Here is a 23,354-nt window from a genome sequence, read left to right as displayed (position 1 = left end):
ATAATCGCGGAAACATTAGACATTGTTGCCAAATCGTGTAATATTTATACTGCTTAGGAAATTTACATAGTGATATAGACTTTTTATAGGAAAATTATACTTTTAGACAAATACTTTTAGAGTTTGTTTTAGTTCAACATTGGCATATGTGGCAATTTTAACACAAATTATCGATGTCGGCCGGTATGCGCTCGACCGTTTTGCGCTCTTACCTGAAATCGGCCGGTTTGCGCTCTACACTCTAATACCCGAAAGTTAAGTTAGGACCGAAGGGTTAGGTCTTCCTCCTTTCCCATAGATATTTCTAGGAAGGTACCTGTTTCTAACAAAAAGAGAAAATTTGAAAGAAGTGACAACGCTGGGTGATATTTTCGACATGTTTAGGTAAAATAAATTTTGTCTATGGGAGCCAATTCGGACTCTACCTTTTTTAGTTCAGGTAAAATTCTTACCATTGGGAGCGAACTCGACCCCGTCCGTTTGAAGGGCGGCTACTACAGAATTGCCTAGGGCGTCAATTGACCTAAACGCGGCCCTGTTCTATGGTATTGGAAAACACTAACCATATAATTAAACATATAATTGTAATTTTAAGCTCTACTAATTTTTTAATACGCCACTAATATATTTTTCTACTTTCTTCTTCAGCGCTCCAGTGGATCCATCCACGACAACAGTATGTCAAATCTATACGACAGTTGGCGATCCGAATGGAACGGCTACTATTACAACGCCTACTACGGCAATCCAGGAAGTAGCCACAGCGGCTACAATGGAAGAAGAAGATCGGATTATGACACAAACTTCTAAAAATTATTATACGACAATTTTAAGTTTTGAAACTGCCAAGAGAGTAATTTTTATTATTTTCTATCGTTTTAGATCGAAAACATGACGTAACAATATGACGATTTAAAATGTTTGTCTAATTTTATTAAGAAGTAAAGTTGGACAGACGTAATATATAGTTTTACTTTTGCCTTTACAAAAAATTTGACAATTTTAGGAAATATTATAGTTTTTAGTTTAATCAAACTTAAGTGCAGTTGTGGATTGGTTTGAAAGTCAAAATCTTTTCATGTAGATAGCTAGTTATACGCCATACTTACTACTTTTTACTTCTCTGTACTTTGTACTTTAGTTTTATTTCACCTCTGTCAATGTATTTATTATCTCATCAATTATTATTATAGAGAAGCAATATTGCTGAAAAATTATTTACTGCTATGAGCTATTTCATGTTTTTAAAATAGGTACTGATCCATTACTTGTATTTCAATTTTCAGCTAGGAAGAACTAAGGTAGTGTATATTTTCTTCAATCTGTTTGCATCCACTCCTGAACTAAGGCCTCCTCGTGAATTCTCCAGTCTTCTTTATATATGCTGATTGAACGGAATATGCTGAATCCAGGGAAAGATTGAACGAAGACGGGGTCCCGCTAGGGGCCAGATTTCATGGCATTAAAATATCAGAGACTGGACCGGTCTTTATTTTAACATCTTTGTTTAGAGCCAAGTTGGACGGAGACAGATTTGCCAGTGTAGTCACTAACCTCCACTAAAGGACACAGCCCCGCAAGAAGAAGTAGGATTTTCGCCTCTGACGACTTGACTAATATTAAAATACTTACCTTTTTGGGAGGTTTTTGGTCATAACCTCTCTCGTTCCACACATCTTCCATGTTATAGAGGTCTTCCGGTATTATTTGGTGACTTATCTCGTGCTATTCGTACTATCCTATCCTCTGCCATTCTGCTAATGTGTTCGTTCCACTCCTGTTTCCGTTTTGTCACTCATCTATTTATGTCTTCTACATTGCATGATCTTCTTATGTTTTCGCTTTTCTCCCTATCCAACAGACTTTTCCCTGATATTCGTCGAAGTATTTTCATCTCTGTTGTTTCTAGTAGTCGTCTCGTTTTAGATGTGTCAGGTCTTGTCTCCGCCGTGTATGTCAATATAGGTCCAATTGCTGCTTTATAGATTCTTGCTTTTGTGTCTTGTCTTAGGTGTTTGTTCTTCCAGATTGTGTCATTTAGGAATCCCGCCGCTTTATTTGCTATTAAGTTTTGTTATCGTAATTTCTCTTCAATATCTCCGTAACTGGTTATATCTATTCCCAGATATCTAATCCTGCTTTATTATTTTCCCATCAATTTCAATTTTACATCGGTGGGTATTTAGATGTTGTCATATATTTGGTTTTTTCTGCTGATATTATCATATTGTATTTCTTGGCTGTTGTATTGAAGATGTGTGTTAATCTTTGGAGATCGTTTTCTGTCTCGGCGATTATTGCGGCGTCGCGCATCGTCTGCATAACATAATATTTGGATTTCTTTGTTCCCCATTCTGTAACCATGACCTTTACGTACTGCTTCTATTATTTCGTCCATTATTATATTAAAGAGCAGTGAGCTTAATGAGTCACTTTGTCTGACTCCGCTTTATACTGGTATAAACTGCGTTAGTTTTCCATTTATTTTTGCCTGTATTCGATTATGAAAATAGATATTTTCGATGGTTTGTATAATATTGATTGGTATGTTTCTTCTATACAGTAAATGTAAGACGTCTTCGACTTAAATGCGATCGAAAGCCTTTATCAGGTCTATAAAACATAGATATGCTGGTTTATTGTACTCAATGGCCTTTTCTGTGATTTGTCTCAGTACAAATGCCGTCGTCTACGCAGGATCTTCCGGATCTGAATCCTTGTTGTTCATCTGATAAAGTTGTTAGTTTATTGATTTTGTTGGTTAGGACTTTTGTGGTTAGCTTAAGTGCGGTGTTCAGTAGATTTATACCGCTATAATTGTTGGGGTCTTCTTTGTCTCCTTTCTTGAACATTGGTTATGCTGTTTCTCCATGTGTCTGGTATCTTGCAGTGCAATATTAGTTTTTGTATAAGTTTTGTCATCTCTAGGGTTATACTTTCTCCTCCGTATTTTAGAAGCTCGTTGGTTATTCTGTCTGGTCCTGGTGGCTTTCTGTTTTTGAGTGAATTTATGGCTATCTCTACTTCCTGAAAGCTGATTTCTATTTCGTGTCTTAATTCAGGTAGGTTATTGTTTTGATTTTCCTTTCCTTTAAATAGTTCCGTCAAGTATCTTTCCCATTTTTTTACTGGTATGTTATTGAATTCCTTCAATTCTGCCTTTTCTTTCCGTTGGTTTCTTATGAATCTCCATATTAATTTTTGTGTTCCGTAGAAGTCGCTTTCCATCCTTTTTTAAAACTGTGCCAGTGTTAATTTTTTGTTCTTCTTACCAACTGCTTTGTTTCATTTCGTATTCTTCTATAGGTGTCTCTGGATTCTGGAGTGTTTGATGTTTTATACTTGATGTAGGCCTCTCACTTCTCTTTACATTTCTTTTTTATTTCTTTTCTGAACCATGATGTATTGTTGATGTTTCTTTTGTTCAGTATGACTTTACGTTTTCCTAGAGCTTCTGTTGCTGCCTCTTCAATGTTGTTTTTAATTTTCTTCCAACTCGTATTTATATCTTCGATGTCATCTATTTGTTTCAGCTGTATCTTCTGTGCTAGCCTCCTTTGGTACATTTCTCTTGTAGAATCGTTCCACAGTGATTCTATATTGAATTTTTCTTCGGTGATTTCCTGTATAAAATGTTTTGGTGTTATTTTCATTCTTATTTTTGCTAGGACTAGTTTGTGTTCACTCCCTGCGTCTGCCGAGTTTAAAGTTAGAATATCTAGAATCTGCTTAGTTTATTTATCAAAAACTAAAATGCATAATACAGAAAAGTAACACAAATAAATTCAAAACTATCCACACTGACACTTCCAGAAGTATTGAGTGGCATTTATGCGAAAAATATATCTTATGATAATTGAACTTTAAAAAAAGTTGTTTTTATAAAATATTTACAATGTCAACAATTTAATATTTAATTGTCATTAACGTAGCTAATTAATAGATGTTGCTCAATTTTTTACGTCCCCCCTAAAGCCTTCTCCGTTTTTTCTTACAAAGACAAACGATCTAGGTAAAGTTTAGAGAAATGTGAGAATTCGAAGTACTTACAGTATAACTTCTGACATTTTTGGTTATTAAAAGTATATGTTAACAATGAGTACCAGACATCAGTCTCTAATTGGCGCAGTCAGTAGGATATTTAATATATATTTTTTTCTCATCTTAATCTTATTTACTCCTGCTTTTATACGTTTTATTTACTCAATTTTGCTAAGGACAATTTACTTAAGAAGAAAACAAACGAGATATAATATTAAAAAATACCATATATGGGCCTAACTAAAACAGTCAAGAAAACCTCACGGGAATGATTAATTATATTAATAGGATGCCTAATGACCTCTTGACAGGAATCATAAGATAAGGACACCAAACGTATATAGAATAACTATGAGTAATCTCATACTTAGTTGTCTACCAGAAGAAGAAGATAAAAGAGGTTCAGAGAATTAACACAAGTTTCAGCCTTGCTATGCAATGTCCTCCTCTCTGGTATTCAAGTATCGTCGAGGTTTTCTCTGAAACTTTTGGTACATTGCATCTATTGACCTGTTGGCTCTTAGGGCAGTCAATGAGGGTATGTGGCTCCGAATTCCATCCTACTATATCGATATACGTGATATTTTCCCAGTAAGAAGGGAATGGCCCAAGAAACAAAGTCTACCCTATGCCGATGTGTGCTTTTGTCTTGGGGGCGGTTCCCAAATGTTTTGCTTAAATAACTACGGAAGTTGCTAGAGAACCTAATACTAAGTAAAAACTGTTCTATAATTACTTTTTCGAAAACTCAATACTTTTTTGAGTTATTCCTGGTTGAAAATTGGCCATTTTCATTGAAACATAACACCTTTTCAAACGGTTTTTTGCGAATACCTTAAAAACTATGCATCTAACTAAAAAAAAACATACAAAACATTTTTGTAGCTTATAAAATAACAAAGAGATTCTTTCCTTTATGAATCTTCTAGTTATAACACAAAAAGAGATATGGTAAGTAAAAAAATTTGTTTTCTTGGTGCATGCTCAAATCAGTGTATTTAACTTGAAATAACAGAGAAACGGTCGATTTTAGGTGTATAATTCTACCAATAACTTTTGTTGTGCTTGAAAAAACCTTTAAAATAAGCAATATTAAATGTCAATTACATTCAAACTATGCGAGATAAACTGTAAAAAATTTGATGACTAACGTATTTTAAGAAAAAAATGATAAGTATATTTAACCCCTCATCCACAAGAATTTAAATGCATCGTTTTCCTTCTACAATACATTTTACTATAGTGTTCTTTTTATGTTACAAAAGTTGGGCGGGTTTAAAATGAATGGTTTTTGAAAAAAATAAGATCAAATTATTGAGCGCATTTTTAAATTTTCTTAAAAATCTTCCTATTTCTCCATGTAACTCGAAAATGATAAGAGACGCCAAAAAAAAATGCCATACAAAAATGTAGGTTTTTTCTAGATAAACATTTTGATTTTATTTTTTATAACAGTATCTCTTATCATTTTCAAGTTACATGGAGAAAAAGGAAGATTTTTAAGAAAATTTAAAAATGCGCTCTATAATTTGATCTTATTTTTTTCAAAAACCATTCATTTTAAACCCACTCAACTTTTTAAACATAAAAATAACACTGTAGTAAAATGTATTGTACAAGGAAAACGATGCATTTAAATTCTTGTGGATGAGGGGTTAAATATACTTCTCAATTTTTTTCTTAAAATTCGTTAGTCATCAATTTTTTGCAGCATATCTCGCTTAGTTTGAATGTAATCGACATTTAATATTGCTTATTTGAAAGGACTTTTCAAGCACAATAAAAAGTATTGGTAGCATTATACACATAAAATCGACCGCTTCTCTGTTATTTCAAGTTGAATACACTTATTTGAGCATACACCAAAAAAACAAACTCTTTTTACCTACCATATCTCTTTTTGTGTTATAACTAGAAGATTGAAGAAGGAACGAATCTCTTTGTTTTTTATGAGCTACAAAAATGTTTTACATAATTTTTTTAGTAAGATGCATTATTTTTAAGGTACATATTCGCAAAAAACCGTTTGAAAAGGTGTTATATTTCAATGAAAATGGCCAATTTTCAACCACGAATAATTCGAAAAGTATTGAGTTTTCGAAAAAAAATTATAGAACCATTTTTGCTTATAATTAGGTTCTCTAGCAACTTCCGCAGTTGTTTAACCAAAACATTTTCCACCCACGAGAAGGGGTGGGAACCGCCCCCAAGACAAAAGCGCACATCGGCATAGGGTAGACTTTAAATAAGGAGATATTTTCAGGCTGTTCCTAAAATATCATTAAAATCCATGCAGTAGGATAGAATTTGGAGGTAATAACCTATTCTTGCTCTCATTGACTGCTCTATCTTAATCCATTCTGGTTTTAATTGTTGTTATCTCAGACAAGTAACTTTTGACCAACTACCGCTTCATACAGACGTCATCCCCCCAAGTGCGTGGTAAATCTCACTAACTTATATCTGGCATTAACCAAGTGCCTTCTTCTTCTTGATCTGTCTATCTATAACGAATGTTGCCTATCTTTATCTTAGCGTGGAAAAGCTGCACAGATGTTTTGTTGAACTAGATTCTGAGGTTCTTCAACCAGGATGTTCTTCTTCTTGCTGGACCTTTCTAGATTTCCATGCTTTCCAAATATTTTTCCTTGCAGGATGGTTTGTAGGAGGACATATCTGGATTCATTTCGCATAATGTGTCCAAAGTATTCCAACTTTCGAGATTTGATGGTGGTCAGTATCTCTAGGTTCTTCATTCTTCTGAGGACCTTCTCATTTGTAACCCGGTCAGTCTACGAGATTTTAAGTTCAATCTCAAATGCTTATAAATTCCTGCATATATCTTCGTTTAAGGTCCATGATTCAACACCATAAAAAAGACAAAGAAGACGTAGCACTGCAGCATTATTTCTTTTATGCCAATAGAGTGAGGTTGAAGGCCCCCATCAGGTTAAAGTATCTTTTCCAATGCGCGCTCGTATCTCTTGGTCGTTACTCGATTCTTCATATATTATGGTGCCGAAGTAGTTGTAGTGTGTCACTCTTTCTACAGGAGTTTGGTTGATATAGACTTGACCTTCTCTTATCTTTGTCTTGCTAATGAACATAAGCTTTTGTCTTCTTTACGTTTACATTGAGTCCATGTTGTTGACTGTAAAACGTGATTCTGTTCATAAGGACTTGTAGGTCTTCTAGGTTTTGAAGGTAGGTACCTACAACTAATATCTAATAACCAAAAATGGCATATATGTTAAACAAATCGATAAACCCAGGGCACATAACATTTTTTTTACTTTTTAAATAGTGTTTTAATATGTTTTAAACTATAGTACGACTAACATTATCAAAATGTCGTGACCTGGAGTTGTTTTAGCTAAGCAAAAGCTCATAGAAAGACATGTTGTGACATCTCTTAATTGCATATAAAGCTTGCTTTCATTTCAAAAATGATCGATGTAACGTTAGGAGAGAGTTAGGCCTCAAGAAATACTTCATAGAAAAGTAACACGTCTTTTTCGACAGAAACGTTCTTCGGTTAGGACCATACCAGATATGGTTTTCAATTTTTTGTAATTGCTGGTAGGTTATTTGGGCGGTGAATAGGTACAATTTTTCTAAGATTAACAAAATGGTTTTTTGTAAGTTTTTGGTCCTAATTTGTAAGTTCACGTTTATAGAAATATTATTCCAAACTATTTGATTAAGGGCTATTGATTGCGTTGACCCATTAACTTGGAAATAATTATCTGTTCTTATATAAAAATATCTTTTCATAAAATTTGTTATAGGTCATCAAAATTGTCATTAATTTCAGTCAATAGTTCTTAGTATATCAGATTTAGCCAATATTTAAAAATATATGGAAAATTAGCCAGTCGACTCAAGCAAAGCTGCAAATAAAACCCTTACAATTGTTTATAACATAAATAATATTATATTTTTTCTAATACATAATATTGTAACATTCAAATGAGCGTTCATATTTAAATACGACTTTATTAATTTATTTAAACAAATTTTCTTTACAAATCTCTAGCTTAAACTAAACTCAAATAAAAGCGCGCTCCGCTTAAATAGCAAATAACGTTATTCTCGATCATTCCAAACTTCGCCACCTCTAGCTATTGCATTTACCGATTGCTATAGCTCTAGCTATTGCATAGCACCGAAACATTTTCATTTCAGCTACTACCCACATAACAATTTCATGTTCTTAGTAGATTCATAGAACATACTTTTTAGAAAAAGTATATACTGAGAATGTGCGTAATTACCATTGCGAATGTGCAGAGCAGATACTGAGTATATACTACATTACAGTACTTAAACGTTCTATGTATATACTTAGAATGTACTACCGCACTTCTTTTCAGTATATACCAAGAATGTTCTTTTTAGAACATTCCAAGGACGTGCTATAAACCTTCTATGTGTATACTTAGAACATACTACCGCACATCTTTTTAGTTTATACCAAGAAGGTACTTTTTAGAATATTCCAAGGAAGTGCTATAAACCTTCTATTTATATACTAAGAACGTACTACCGCATATCTTTGTATGGGAAGAATATTATATTTTTAAGAATATTCTAAGAAAGTGCTATCAAGTGCTATATTGCTTAGAAGTATGTTTTCAGCATCACCTAATCTCATCTTAGGTTCTTTTGTTTCTACCAAATATCTATTTACATATTTTAATTGCAAATGAGAATGTAGTTAGTACCTACATTCTACAATATTACTTAAAAAGTAAGTACATATTTATAAATTTTAGTTATTTATATAAATCATTATATAATATTTAGCTAAACTAAACTATGCATAATAAGTAACTAAAATTTATATAATACTTATATGTACTTACCTATTTATATTGAGTTATCAAAATAGATTATATGTATTTTGAAGCACCGCAAACAAAATAAACAGATTATGTATGTTCTTTAGTCCTAGTACTACATCATTCGCCTTCATCCTTAACACTGCATAGATCCATCATAGATGATACAAATAATGAAATAATGCCTGTTTTCTTTTTCATATTTTACGGTTTTTTCCTATCCCTGATCCATTCAGGTAAGAATAGAAATGGTCAGAATATGATGGTGAGAGGGGGGGGGGTTATGAATGTATTGTGGAATAACAAAATCGGTGGTCAGTGTTGCCAAACGGAGAGAAATTTCCCTTTTTGCGGGAATTTTCAACATAAAAGGTGATAAAGGGAAAAAGTTAACTCAAAAGGGAATTATTGATGTTCCAGTCCAAATTGTAAAATATTAAGAAAAAATCAAAATATTTGAAAATAATTCAACATATCTTCTCAGATTTTGTAAACAGGAGGGAAGTTTTTTTTTTATAAAAGTGGGAATTTTTAAGGTAAGTTGACGGAAAAAGCTTACTCGATGGTTGGCAACGCCAAAGCCTTTGGTTGCTTTGGTTGTGCAGTTTGGCACGTTTTGGTTCTGCGAAATGGCCTATTGAATTGAATGTACCTAAATTCAAATTCCAAGGATGTAAAAATACTAATGATTCATGATAAACTCGAAATGGTAAAGTCATTTCAATTATGAAAACGAATTTTTAATAGTATCTATGTAAACGTTAATACAATTAATGTTTAAACTTTTTTACCCTACAACAATTTTGAAATGAAATTCGTCCAATACTACCTACATACATAAATTTTATTAATTATGTATTCTAAAAAATAACGAAGTATAAGGCTAATATTATACTTCCTATACATACAAATTATTTTTAAGATATTTTAAAAGTATCTACTTATAAGTATGTGTTAAGAATGTACTTATAAGTATGTGTTAAGAATATTCGATAAAGGTATATTCTAAGAATAAACTTTTACGAATATTCCGAGATCCTACGTACACGAATATACTTAGTATATTCGGTACGAGAATATACTTTGAAGTATATGCAAAGAACATGAAATTTAGAATGTTTTTTAAGGTAGATGCTATGCTTGTACTACACATATACTAAAAAGAATATACTCCGACGAATGTTGGTAGTATATGCTTAGAACATGATGCGAACATCATTGTTATGTGGGTATCAACCTTTCTCCTGAATCTTCCTTACAGGCCACACTTCACTGTCCTACACCAACGCAGGTCTCACCACACTCTTGTATATCTTCCCTTAAGCTCTTTATATACTCAGTTTTCGACTTGCTATCCCTCCCCTTTAATAGCCCTTCTTCAATCCTCCAACTTCTCCAATTATTTGCTCTTCTCTATTAAAATGATATATATCAACAAAGAGCATTGACCAAAAATTAACCCCTACCTTACCTTGTCGGTCAATACATCCATAACAAGATTAGACAGGTAGGCACTCAGACAGGTATTAATATTACTCTTTTATTTCAAATATATATTTTAAAGTAGGGGAAAGGTGGGCAAAATGGGGTACTTAAGGTTTAAATTGGGATTTAAAAAAAACCTGTTTTTAAGGTCTTAAAATAAGACAAATATCATTGTTAGAGTAGTAACTATTTATTAATATAATTTAAATTTAAAAAAAGTCAAAGTTTTTTTTATTATATGAAAAAACAGAAACTAATGTAAATTGCCCCATTATGCCCGTCGTATAGGGTAAAATGGGTTACCAAATTGAAAGCAAGAAAAGCCTATTGACAAAATTCGCATACAAGTACAGTGGAACCCCGATAAGTCGGCCCCCGATAACCCGGAAGTCCGGCTAACCCGGACCGATTTTTATCAGACAAACATTACAACAATAAAAATGTATGCCCTTTATGCTGGATTTTCCAATTTCTTTTCAACATCTTAAAATATTTTCTTTTATCTTTCCTTATAAACATATTGTTCGAATGCTATAATATCTTATATTTTTATAATAAACTTTCTTCGTAAAAATTTGTCGCTTTAGCGAATTCCTATGTAGTTCATTCGTTTCAATTTTCAATGTCAAACACATTATACAATGAGAGATAATGCGTATTTGTGTAATTTGATACATAATATACCTTAGTAAAAATGACTGGCATGGCAGACAACGCTCATTCTCGTGTTATCGAAACCAACAGGCATCTGTAGTATCCTTTATTTACTTGAAACTCTCTAGCATTGTTTAGAAAAGACTATTAAAAAATTATTTTTCAAACAATGGACTTAGTCTTCACTTTTATTAAATAACATAAGTTCGTTCTCGTTGCGAGACGGTATTGTGTGTGTGTAGTAAAGTCGCATTGTTCGTTCCGCGTAAATATATTCAGATTTTGTGTTTGCGTGACAGTTTGGACAATCGGTGCAAAGCTAAGAAAGCTAAAAATGAGACTCTCGACGACGCTTTGTATGTGTGGAACGCGAACGTGGTTTACAAGTGTCTGTGTGCCAATTATAACGGAGTTTATCTGTAAGCATACCATATTTTAATAATTTTTACCATTTTCTCCGGCTAACCCGAATTTTCGATAACCCGGATCGGCCGCGGTCCCGATTAATCCGAGTTAACGGGGTTCCACTGTACTACTTCATCATCCTCATCTTCTACACCTGCACATGAATTTTTAGCCCATTTAAGGCAACTGAATCAGCTTATACATCCTTCTGTGGAACTTGAATAAAAGTTTCCGCAAAACCAGTTAATGTCACTATCTTCGCCTTCTGAATCTGACTCTACTTTTTTAGTTTTACCTATTCAATTGCGATTTCTTACTCGTCTGTGATTTGGTTTGATCATCGGCTATCTTACTTGGTATGGTAAAAGGGTAAAGACTACCAATAGGTATGGTAAAAAGAGTACCCCATTTTACCCTACCTATCGGTACCTCATTTTGCCCAAAGAGCAGATTTTGAGATTATGACCTGTTTAAATTATTATAAGTTTTTATTTTTTAACATAATGACAAGCGAATACTCTAGAACACATTCACTGTTAGTTGGAAGTAATGATATTAAATAATAAATTGTTTTAGTAATACTAAAGATGGATTATTTTGCGGCCGATATTATAACTTGGTTAACTAAAAACAGTAAAAACCCACATGTACTCTTCACAACAATTGACTAACAGTTAATTATATCTGCTTTATGACAGAAGGCGTAAACAGGCGTCTATAATATAATTTCATTAACGTCGTATAGATGGAGTGAGTGATATTGAAAAAAAAAGGGGGTAACCCGTTTTAGGCAGCTACCCCGTTTTGCCCGCCTTTCCCCTAATAAAAAATAATAATTTTGTTGTAAAACGAAACCAAGAGATGTTTTATATTTCAGTTGGTTCAGAGAGTGCCGTAAACACCCTTACCGGTTTCAAGCTCGTTGGCTTTCATCAGGGAGTATATGTATATATAATTTATTTGTTATAAGCAATGTTAGTGGCTTCAGCATGAGTTGATTAGTATTTAAATCTAATGTTCTACAAATGTGCCAAATATTTGAAATTAGAATGACCCTTAGCCAAAATACTGATAGAAAGATTTCTAGAGTAGAGTCCAAATAAATACCGAACTGATTTTGTAATAAATATTTTACATTTTTGAAAAAATTAGTCAAGTAAGTAGGTAGAAGAAAGTATTTTATATCTTATGACCCTGAAGACATCTGAGCACTAATAGTAATAATAGGCTATCTGACGTATCTTGTAAAAGTACACCGTTAACTCAATATAACAACAAATTAAAAGTTGAAAACAGTTAAAGTAAACAGTAAAACCAAAGAAAGCGTATTTTTCTACTTTTTTTACTAAATTCCGCATATTTTACTATCTGTTCTTCTTCTTGTGAAGTGGCCTCTCCTCAATGGAGGTTATCTACTATAATTTCAAACTCTTGTCTGTCTTCGGCTGTTCTTATTAGCTGCTCAAAATTTAGCCCTGTCCATTGTCGTATATTTCTTAGCCACGGCAGTCTTTTCCTGCCTAGTCCTCTTTATCCCTCGATCTTTCCTTTCACTATTAGTTGAGCATATTGGTCCTTATTATTTCTGTGTATTATGTGGCCTAAGTACGATGTTTTTCTAACTTTCACTGTGTTGAAAAGTTCTTGTTCCTTGCCTATTCTATGCAGCACTTCTTCGTTTGAGGTATGCGATGTCCATGAAATTTTGAATATTCTCCGGTAGATCCGCATTTCACCGGCCTCCAATTTGGTTTTTTAAGGGTCCAAGTTTTAACTGCATGGAAAAGAGTCGACCAGACGTAGCATTTTGATAAACGTAATCGAATTTTTAGTTTTATTCGAGAATCACAAAGCAGTATTTTGAGTTTTTCGAAAGATTTTCTGGCATGTTCTATTCTGGATCTTATTTTTAGATCAGGATTTAGGCTGCTATCGATCCAACACACCAAGTACTTAAATTGATTGACCTATTCTAAAGGGTTAACTTTATTTTTAAGGTTGCAGATAAAAGAAGCCGGAACATATACAATACTTTTTGAGTACTTTTGAGTAGAAGATTTATTGTTGACTGCTCATGTAAGCCTGTCTTCAGGGTTATAAGATTCTGAGATAATCAATATCCATTCCATTTACGCAATACACGACATTCAATTCCATTTTTCATTCACTAATATCGATAAACGATTATAATTCTGTAAAAATTTTAAATAACGGCTAAATTATTGGTAAGATGTATTAATAGACCTGGATCCCGCGTACCAAAAAAAAAGTTTATTAATAGCAAGCTGAAAGTTTTTTAATAGCTTAACGGTGTCTATTCGGACAAACTTTGATGTATGGGAACACTGGAACAGGAGAAGCTTTAATTGTGGAACGTGATTTTAATTGTGGAACGTGTCATCCTGACAAGTGACAAGTTTATGATTGTGAAAACTAGCAGGTTGTTTTTAAGTTTATTCAATAGAAAACTTTATATAATATATGAAAAAATGTTTGTCCGGCAAATATGTTGGGCATTTTAATAAGTCCGGCACGTTGAACATGTCAAATGACAGGAATCATGTTGGTTAGTAATAGCAGTCTGATTTTTGCATGAGAGTTTAATAAAAGGGTAACAAATCAATTGGAAGTTCTGTCCGACAAAATCCATGATACGTTTTCGTAGTCTGATGTTCGAAACCTGTAACCTGTTCCACAATGAAAATTTCCCCGGTTCCGGTGTTCCCGTACATCAAAGTTTGTCCGACTAGACACCGTTAAGCTATTATTAACAATTTTCAGCTTGCTATTTATAAACTTTTTTTGGTACCCGGGATCCTGGCCTATAAAAACGGCTGTACGACATATACAGGTTAGGTATGACCAGGTTTTTCTAGTCAAGCAGCCTGCTAACAACGTTTTTACTAACGTTGTTTAGTGTTTCGGCTGTGATTCCACCTATCAAGACTTCTAAATATAAAAAATATTCGATAGGTATTATGGCATGACATCGATTTTTAGCTATTTAGATTCCATATAAAGATAGTAGGCAAATCAACAAGTAGGTATCATATAAAAACTATGCTTACAGACATATAGGCTAGGTTTCTCTATAAGACATCCTTACAAGCTACGAATGGCTCTCGTTCTTCTTCTTCTTAGCCTTCTATCGTCCACGTTTGGACATAGGCCTCTTTCAACTCCTTCCATCGGTCTCTATCCTGAGTAACATATTTCCAATTTGTTCCGGCTGCTCTTTAATATCATCAACCCACCTCAGCTGTGGTCTTCCTCTCGGTCGTTTACTTTGGTAAGGTCTTTAATGTTGTATTGTTGCATTCCAACGTTGGTCTTTTTGTCTAGCAGTGTGGCCTGCGAAGCTCCATTTAAGTTTGGCAACTTTTGTTGTTATGTCCTCGACTTTTGTTGTTGATCTTACCCAGTCGTTCCTCTTTTTATCTGACAGTCGTATACCTAATATTGCTCTTTCTGTTGTGGCTAGTTTATTCATATTTTCCTTGGTTAGGGTATAAGTTTGATCGACACCCATGGCTCTCCTATAACTCAAAATAAAACTGTCTAATCATTTCACCTATCATATACACGTCTATTAAAAAGTCTAACCATAACACTAATATGGTCTTCTTGTTTCATTTTTAAGGGTTCAGCTGGAATGTTGTCTGGCCTAGTTGCTTTCTTTGTTTTTTCTGATTTTATTACATGAAGACCTTCAGATATTAAAATTGCATGCTCTTCTTGATGTAGAATGCTCTGTATATTTGGCCTGTTTTCTTTGAACAATTAAGTTTACCCCATATTCACCATCACCAGTCACCATCACGTCATCAGTGGCATCACAGCTCTTTATGATCCAAATCCTTCTTCAGAACAATCCTCTATTAGCCCCTGTCTCTGGCAACTCTTCTCCATGCTCTAATTCCAGTATATTTTAAATCATTTTCTAAGTTGTCTTGGTACCTAAGTCTCGATCTTTCTCTTGCTCGTTGTCCTATCGGCCCTCTTCTGTCAAAAACGTTTCTGACTTTGCCACCTTTCTCTCGCCCGATTACATGCCCTATCCAACTAAGGCGTGCTACCTTAATGAATTTTACAACGTCAGTTTCTCCAAAACCCCTATACAACTAAAATTTGTAACGCCTGCGCCACAAACCTTGCTTTTATTCCTCATTATCTTAGGATTTTTCGCAGATCCAATATCTGCTCCAAGGTATGCCGTAACTCTACTGATGGAGTTCTTAAATCTTTTTTGATTATACAGCCTATAAATAAGAATTCCCCTTATTTACTTTATTCGTCTATCGGTTAATTCCCATAACCACCAGAACATTATTATAACATGATCTTCCTATTTCAACCTTTGTGTAGATTAACATCTTGTATCAGAAAATATGCTAACCATGCTGAATGATAAAAAATGATTATACCACTAGCTTGGTTTACCTACTGTCCTCTAAATGTCAACGCATGCGCACTATTCAGTAGCCGAAGTATACTTGGCAATTCATTATTTAAACAGCACAACTTGCAAAAAATTTATGTGTCAAAAAATATTAGCTCTGCCCGCTGATGATTTTCATATTGTTTTGACAGATACGTATATCTCAGAAGGACTTGTACTGTTTGTCAAAATTCGCAATGACGGGCACAGTTACATACACACTCACCGGTACAATGAACCGTCCACCTTATATTTCTTTCAATCTGCAGAAATTGTTAATCTTGGACCACATTTTATGAAGGATGCGGTGAAAACTATCTTTGAAGAAAACAAAACAATAAAATTATTGAAAAAAGTCGTTTATTAAGGTTTTTTGAGGTTGTCCCAGATGTGTTCAATTAATGTAAAAGTAAGTAGTGTAAAACTTGAATGTTGACCTCATTAAGGTACTCACGGTTAAATCTTGCGGTATGGCAAAGTGCATTGTCATGCATTAATCTAAAGTTTTCACCAATGAACGGTGCAACAGACATGACATTGTCCTAGGGAAATTTTTTCCGTATATTTGATAATTCACACTGCCTCTATCGAATACAACATGATCAGTACAAGTTTCGTAATAGATCCCTCCCCAAATCATGATTGACTCTTCTCGGTAAGCCACTGTTTCGGTCATATTGTAGTTCATGAAGCAAATCTTTCATTTTGACGCCTGTAGACACGCTGACGTCCATCTGAACATCTTAGGGCTATTCTGCTCTCATCTGAGAACAGCTATTCTTCCAATCCGCCACAGTCAAGTCAGCATATTCTCGCGCAAAACCAACTAGCTTTACAGTGTTGAGGATGCAGCTGTAGAGCGCCAACTGGGCAGAAAGCCCTCAAATATCTTTCTTCCAGTCTTCTTCTAATGGTACGTTCACTAAGAATAACATCTCTCAACTCAAAAAGATATGTACGAGCTTCACGAGCGGTGCAAAAGCGGTTTCTCAACACTTTGCTGACAAGGAAGTGGGTATTTCAGTACGCACTCCCGATCTTAACCCAATTGAACACATGTGGTACATCCTCAAAAAATGGGTAAGAGCAAGAGTGTCAAGCCCCTACATCCGTCGAAGACCTTAAGACCCCTGCGGTAGAGGAGTGGTACAATATCCCTCAATCGGATATCCAGGATATCATGAATGGATTTCCCAACTGGCTCCAAGAAGTCCTAAGGGGCGGAATTTTCAACACCCATTATTAAGACTCATAATTGTTTTTAATTAGACTATGATTTTCAAAATAAACTTTAGCCAAAAAAATAACCATGTAAAAAACTCTTATACAACCAGTGTTGATATATGGATCGGAGATATGGACCATCTCCAAGGCAGATGAAAACCTTCTGCTTATATTTGAACGTAGGATCCTGAGAGGAATATTCGGTGGCATCTGTGAAAATATTGTTTGGAGGAGGAGGTACAACTACGAGGAATACCACAGATATAAACATATATTTGGTGGTAAAGATATAGTATCTCTTATAAGAATAGGAAGACTAAGATGGGCAGGACATCTAGCAAGATCACAGCAGAATAACCCTCCTAGAAGAATCCTTATGTCACAACCTATGGGAAGTAGAAATAGGGGTAGGCCAAAACTTAGATGGAAGGATGGTGTAGATGAGGATGGGAGAAAAATAGGCGCAGCAAAACCGGCTACGGTTGGCAATGGATAGGACTGACTGGCGTAATAGACTTGGGAAGGTCGAGGCTCTTTCATAGAGCTGTAGCACCATTGACGATGATGATTTTCAAAATTGTTTATTTAAATTTTCTTCGAAGATTTTTAAACATTGAACTTTTGCTAAGCATCTATTGATAAACTATTAATTAGACTATGATTTTCAAAATAAACTTATAACCATGTACCAAAATCCTTATACAACCAGTGTTGATATATGGATCGGAGACATGGACCATCTCCAAGGCAGATGAAAACCTTCTGCTTATATTTGAACGTAGGATCCTGAGAGGAATATTCGGTGGCATCTGTGAAAATATTGTTTGGAGGAGGAGGTACAACTACGAGGTATACCACAGATATAAACATATATTTGGTTGTAAAGATCTTATAAGAATAGGAATATTTTTAAAAGATCTTATAAGAATAGGAGTATCTCTTATAAGAATAGGAAGACTAAGATGGGCAGGACATCTAGCAAGATCACAGCAGAATAACCCTCCTAGAAGAATCCTTATGTCACAACCTATAGGAAGTAGAAATAGGGGTAGGCCAAAACTTAGACGGAAGGATGGTGTAGATGAGGATGGGAGAAAAATAGGCGCAGCAAACCGGAAACGGTTTTACAATGAATAGGACTGACTGGCGTAATAGACTTGGGAAGGTCGAGGCTCTTTCATAGGGCTGTAGCACCATTGCTGATGATGATGATTTTCAAAATTGTTTCTTTAAATTTTCTAAGAAGATTTTTAAACATTGAACTTTTGCTAAGCATCTGCTATTGATAACCTATTTTTTTTTTCAATAATTTTATTGTTTTCTTGTCCTCAAAGGTGGTTTTCACCGCATCTTTCATAAAATATGGTCCAAGATTGACAATTTCTGCAAATTGAAAGAAATACAAGGTGGACAGTTAATTGTGCTAGTGAGTGCAATTTACCCAAAATACTTATATAAGTTGAATGTTATATGTGTACATACCTGTAAATATACCATAAAATTATGTCTATTTTCCCATTATGTAAGATGTAGGATTACATTTACCTCTTACTGTTAATAAATTAAATTATTCTAAATGTAAGTTACATATGTATAAGGTGTTAAAACAATAAATAAAGATGATTTGAAAATATTTTTCGTATTTCTTCATTTCCTACCCAAAAATAAGTACTCAATCGTAAATAGCTGAGTCCAGTCTTTTTATTATCCATCAGATTATTAACTAAACGAAGTTTTTTCAATAGGGCTTTTCATCGATTGTCATTTGTTTCGAGCTTCTCTCATGTGTCACATAATATTAATATATCTACGTCATACGTCTTTGGTTTTTATCATTGGCAATACCTTAGACAAGGAAAAAAGAGAGGACGGGTAACACCCATTTAACACACACGTTCCAAAAGTGAAGCCAGTTTTTGGTTTGTTTGTCACCAGAAACATGGCGGTCACGTCAAAAATAACAATGGGTTGCCAGTGGTGGGTGTTCGTTGAAGGTTAAAATTTCATAAAAAATAAAGTAAATCATCATCTAAAATTCGTAATAAAAACATATGTATGTATTGAAACATATGTACGTAATATGAGCAACTTAATAAAACATTTACCGTACACAAATTCTTCATTTTAAATACATTTCATGTTTTTATTTTAAATACTCAATGCATAACAATACCCCAAAGATACGTCGATGATCAAAATCCCTGGTGTCAGTTTGGCTTCACTTTTGGTCATAGGATTACTCGTCCTCTCTCTTTCCTTGTCTAAGGGCAATACCAATAACATATGTCGTAGATATATTAATATTTAGACGACACATGACTCATGACAGAAGCTCGAAACAAATGACTGGGAATGAAAAGCCTCAGAAGCCAATCGGTGTACCTAAGTCAATAAATATTTGAAATGGGATAATAAATAATGAGATCTTTGTGAAAATAGTTGCGAAAATATGAGGAACCGTTAAAAATAAATAAACCGTCTTATTGATCATAGTATTATATTCATAAAAATTCAAAAAACAAGGACAAGCTATTTGTCGTTGGTGTATTCTTTGATGTTACAGCTCATAAGTCATTTTTCGGGAGAAATTGACTTACACTGTTTGACTTCTGAAGCATCCATGTATTAATTTGCTGGATTAGTAGAACGACCAACGCAGAAGTCTTAAGGAAAATAAATACCTACCCAGTAACAACTTGTCCAAACTAGTAAGATACTAAAAACGGCTCACTTCGGTCGTATCATGCGCCTCACTTTGATCGAACAGCTTCAGCTAATATTGGAGGGAAAGGTAGATGGAAGAAAAAGTAAGGTAGAAAGAGGAAATAATGACTGGGAAACGTAAGAGATAGGACGAAAACCAACGAAAATAACCTAAATACACAATGAAAAAATTGGATCTAAAATTTTTTGTCGAAAATCTACGTTTTTTAGAGTTTATACGAATACAGCAGAAAATAGAAAATATGAAAACAAGATAGAATAATTTTTTTGTAGATTACCTATGATTTTTTGAGTTTATACGATTCATTAAGGGAAAAGCAATTGCGGAGAGGCGACAGTTCATAAGAAAATGACATATTACCATTATTTATCGAGAATTTACCATTTTTAATATTTTTAAATATTCGCAAAAATACAACAGAAAATCGAAAAGCTCTAGTCCATGAAAAAATGAATTATCTGCATATCTTATACTTATTATAGAATTTATCTGCACCAGTTATTGGTGCAGAAATGCTACGACCAACGGAGGGATGTTATTATTTTTAATTTATTAAAAAACGGAAAGCATCATGATCTTAGACATATATTTAGAGCCGAGACATAACTTCTTTCAAATAATAATTAGAAAAGTGAAAAATGTAAGGAAAACGCAGCTCTGACAACAACAAAATGACATGCTTGCTTAACTTCAAGAAATGGGCATTACATACGTCCAAACCTTAATAGAAAAGACCAATATAGAGATGAATTTGCAGAAATCACCGCCATCCTCCATTAGAAGGGACACCTAAACAAGAAGAAACTGATACACTAAATGATATCTACCAGTGGAGAAAAGCTGAAGACTATATGAGAAAATAGTCGGTACTTATCTGATACGAAATCGTGCCTATATAGATATATCTTCTTAAAAATTTATATATACAGGGTGAGGCAAATAAAGGGCCTATTAGAAATATCTCGAGAACTAAAGGCAACAGAATCATGAAAATTGGAATAAAGTGGTTTTGAAGGATGATCCATTAAATGAAAATTTCATCTCTTTCCGGTTATACCGGAAGTTGCTTATAATTTCGTTTTTTTAAATGGGACACCCTGTATATTTTTACATTTTTGGATTCTCTTCGATGTCTTCTTTCTTAAAATATGAGGTTTTGTAATATTATACAGGGTATTTTAAAAGATAATTACGTTTTTTTTATTAATTGTAGCAAAATTAACACCCTGTAGAATTGTAGTAGTTTGACATCTAAAACTCTACTTATGTTCAAATGATTTTTAATATACTCTACTATTGTTAAGAATCATTAGTATAGCTAAATTTTTAATTTTAGTATACAGGGTTGGTCGAAACTCGGAATGAGTATTTTCTGAGTTTTCTTAAATGAAACACCCTGTATTTTAGTATTGTAATGAAATGATATTTTATGGTACTTTTTTATTTCTTAAGCATTCCCTATACCTAACTGCTTTAATTTGTGCTTAATTGTTAATCGCACCAACAATCTTAACTACGTAGGTATTTTGATAGCTAAACCATAATTGGTAATTTTAAGGACCAGTCTGGATTAATATGTATTTATTTCTGAAAAATTATTTGGGATTGAGTATTTTCACGGCCAACCTAATAAAATTTTACGTATTTTTTGTTGCAATTAATGTTTAGCTTGAATCACCAAGAACTCACAAATTAAAGCAGTTAGGTATAGGGAATGCTTAAGAAATAAAAAAGTACTATAAAATAGCATTTCACTAAAATACAAAAATACAGGGTGTTCCATTTAAGAAAACTCAGAAAATACTCATTCCGAGTTTCGACCAACCCTGTATACTAAAATTAAAAATTTAGCTATACTAATGATTCTTAACAATAATAGCAGAGTATATTAAAAATCATTTGAACTTAAGTAGAGTTTTAGATGTCAAACTACTACAATTCTACAGGGTGTGAATGTTGCTACGAAATTAATAAAAAAAACGTAATTATATTTTAAAATACCCTGTATAATATTACAAAACCTCATATTTTAAGAAAGAAGACATCGAAGAGAATCCAAAAATGTAAAAATATACAGGGTGTCCCATTTAAAAAAACGAAATTCCGGTATAACCGGAAGTTGCAAAGAGATGAAAATATTTTCATTTAATAGATCATCCTTCAAAACCCCTTTATTCCAATTTTCATGATTCTGTTGCCTTTAGTTCTCGAGATATTTCTAATAGGCCAGTTATCTGCCTCACCCTATATAGATATAGGTAACAAAAAAGCTATAAAAACACAAAAAACGCAAAAAGAAAAACTCCTACTGGGCAGTAGGTATACCTGTCGTTTCAAAATGACTTCTAGCTTTTAACGTAGGTACCTACTTATTCATTTACATAGGTAATTACATATTGTGAAAATAACCTTTTTTATTTGTGAGTTTTCGTTATTTTGGGACCTTATCATGCAAATTTTATTTAATACAAAAAAATTGTTTTTAAGTAAATCTAATTGAATTTTATTGTTGAAAAGGGGGTAAGCACCATTTTCTCCTTTTCGACTTATAGTAAAAACCCTTCTCTCTTTCTATATCTGCATTATTTGGTGTTAAAAGGAAGTAAACACTGATGGCATTGCATGAATATAGTTTTTACTGCAAACCTGTATTTAACACCAAATGTCGCGGATATAGAAAGAGAGACGGGTTTTTACTATAACTCAAAAAGTATAAAATGGCGCTTAGCCCCTTTCAACAATAAATGATTCAATTATACTTTTTACATTGTCTAACTAAATTACTTTTCACAATAAATTTTATTAATAGAAAACAGAAATTTTGAAAAAAAATCAATGACCAATCCAGGTATGTAAAAGAGTAAACAAAACACAAACATTTCCAATCTGCAAGATTCAGTATCAGGAGAACAGAAACACCCCTAGATTAATGCCTAGATCGTCCAATAGTAGTTTCTTCTGTTACGTAAGTAAATTACCTACTTTGTAAAATGGCTGAAAATTGTAAATTACATTTCAAAGAATATTGAAAACTTAAAGTGTTTTATATAAAATATTAGTATTTTATAAGAACTAGGTATAATATGATTTCAACGTAATAAATATTTTTAAACAGTTTATTTAATTTTATTAAAATACAATATAATTTTAAATAACTACCAGCGCCATCTGTCCGCAAAGGTTTAAGGTTTTGCTGAAAGGGTGTTATCACAGACCATAGAGGTATATATTAACATAGAGTGAGCCTTCACTCCGCGCGTCCTGACGACAAGATCTCTTCGACTGGTTTGCGCTATCTCTTTCTATCACATTGTACCGAGAAACTAAGATGACATTAAGGTGTGAATATAGGCACGGAAGAGAAGGACAACTGTCGCAGCTTAATATGCGTAAGAGTGAAACAGCACTAATCCAAAGAAAAAAGATGGTGTCGTCACTTCGCTTTGAATGACACTCTCTCTATGTCAATATATACCTTTATGTCACAGACCATATATACTTATAGACGTTTCACGACCATGTTAATCTTTCGGATCGAATT

General features: G+C 33.5%; 1 protein-coding gene across 1 annotated transcript in view; it reads left to right on the top strand.

The window, feature by feature from the left end:
- The window catches only part of LOC126880625 (mucin-5AC), a 148,993-nt gene extending 130,272 nt beyond the window's left edge, over positions 1-18,721 (top strand). The window contains exon 14 of the mRNA XM_050644636.1: positions 649-18,721. Coding sequence (XP_050500593.1) covers positions 649-810 — 162 coding nt within the window. The 3' untranslated portion in view covers positions 811-18,721. The remainder of the gene's footprint in view (positions 1-648) is intronic.
- Positions 18,722-23,354: the final 4,633 nt, after the last annotated feature.

Source organism: Diabrotica virgifera, chromosome 2, assembly GCF_917563875.1.
Source record: "Diabrotica virgifera virgifera chromosome 2, PGI_DIABVI_V3a".
Taxonomy (NCBI): domain Eukaryota; kingdom Metazoa; phylum Arthropoda; class Insecta; order Coleoptera; family Chrysomelidae; genus Diabrotica; species Diabrotica virgifera.
This window is presented reverse-complemented; position numbering and strand designations above follow the sequence as displayed.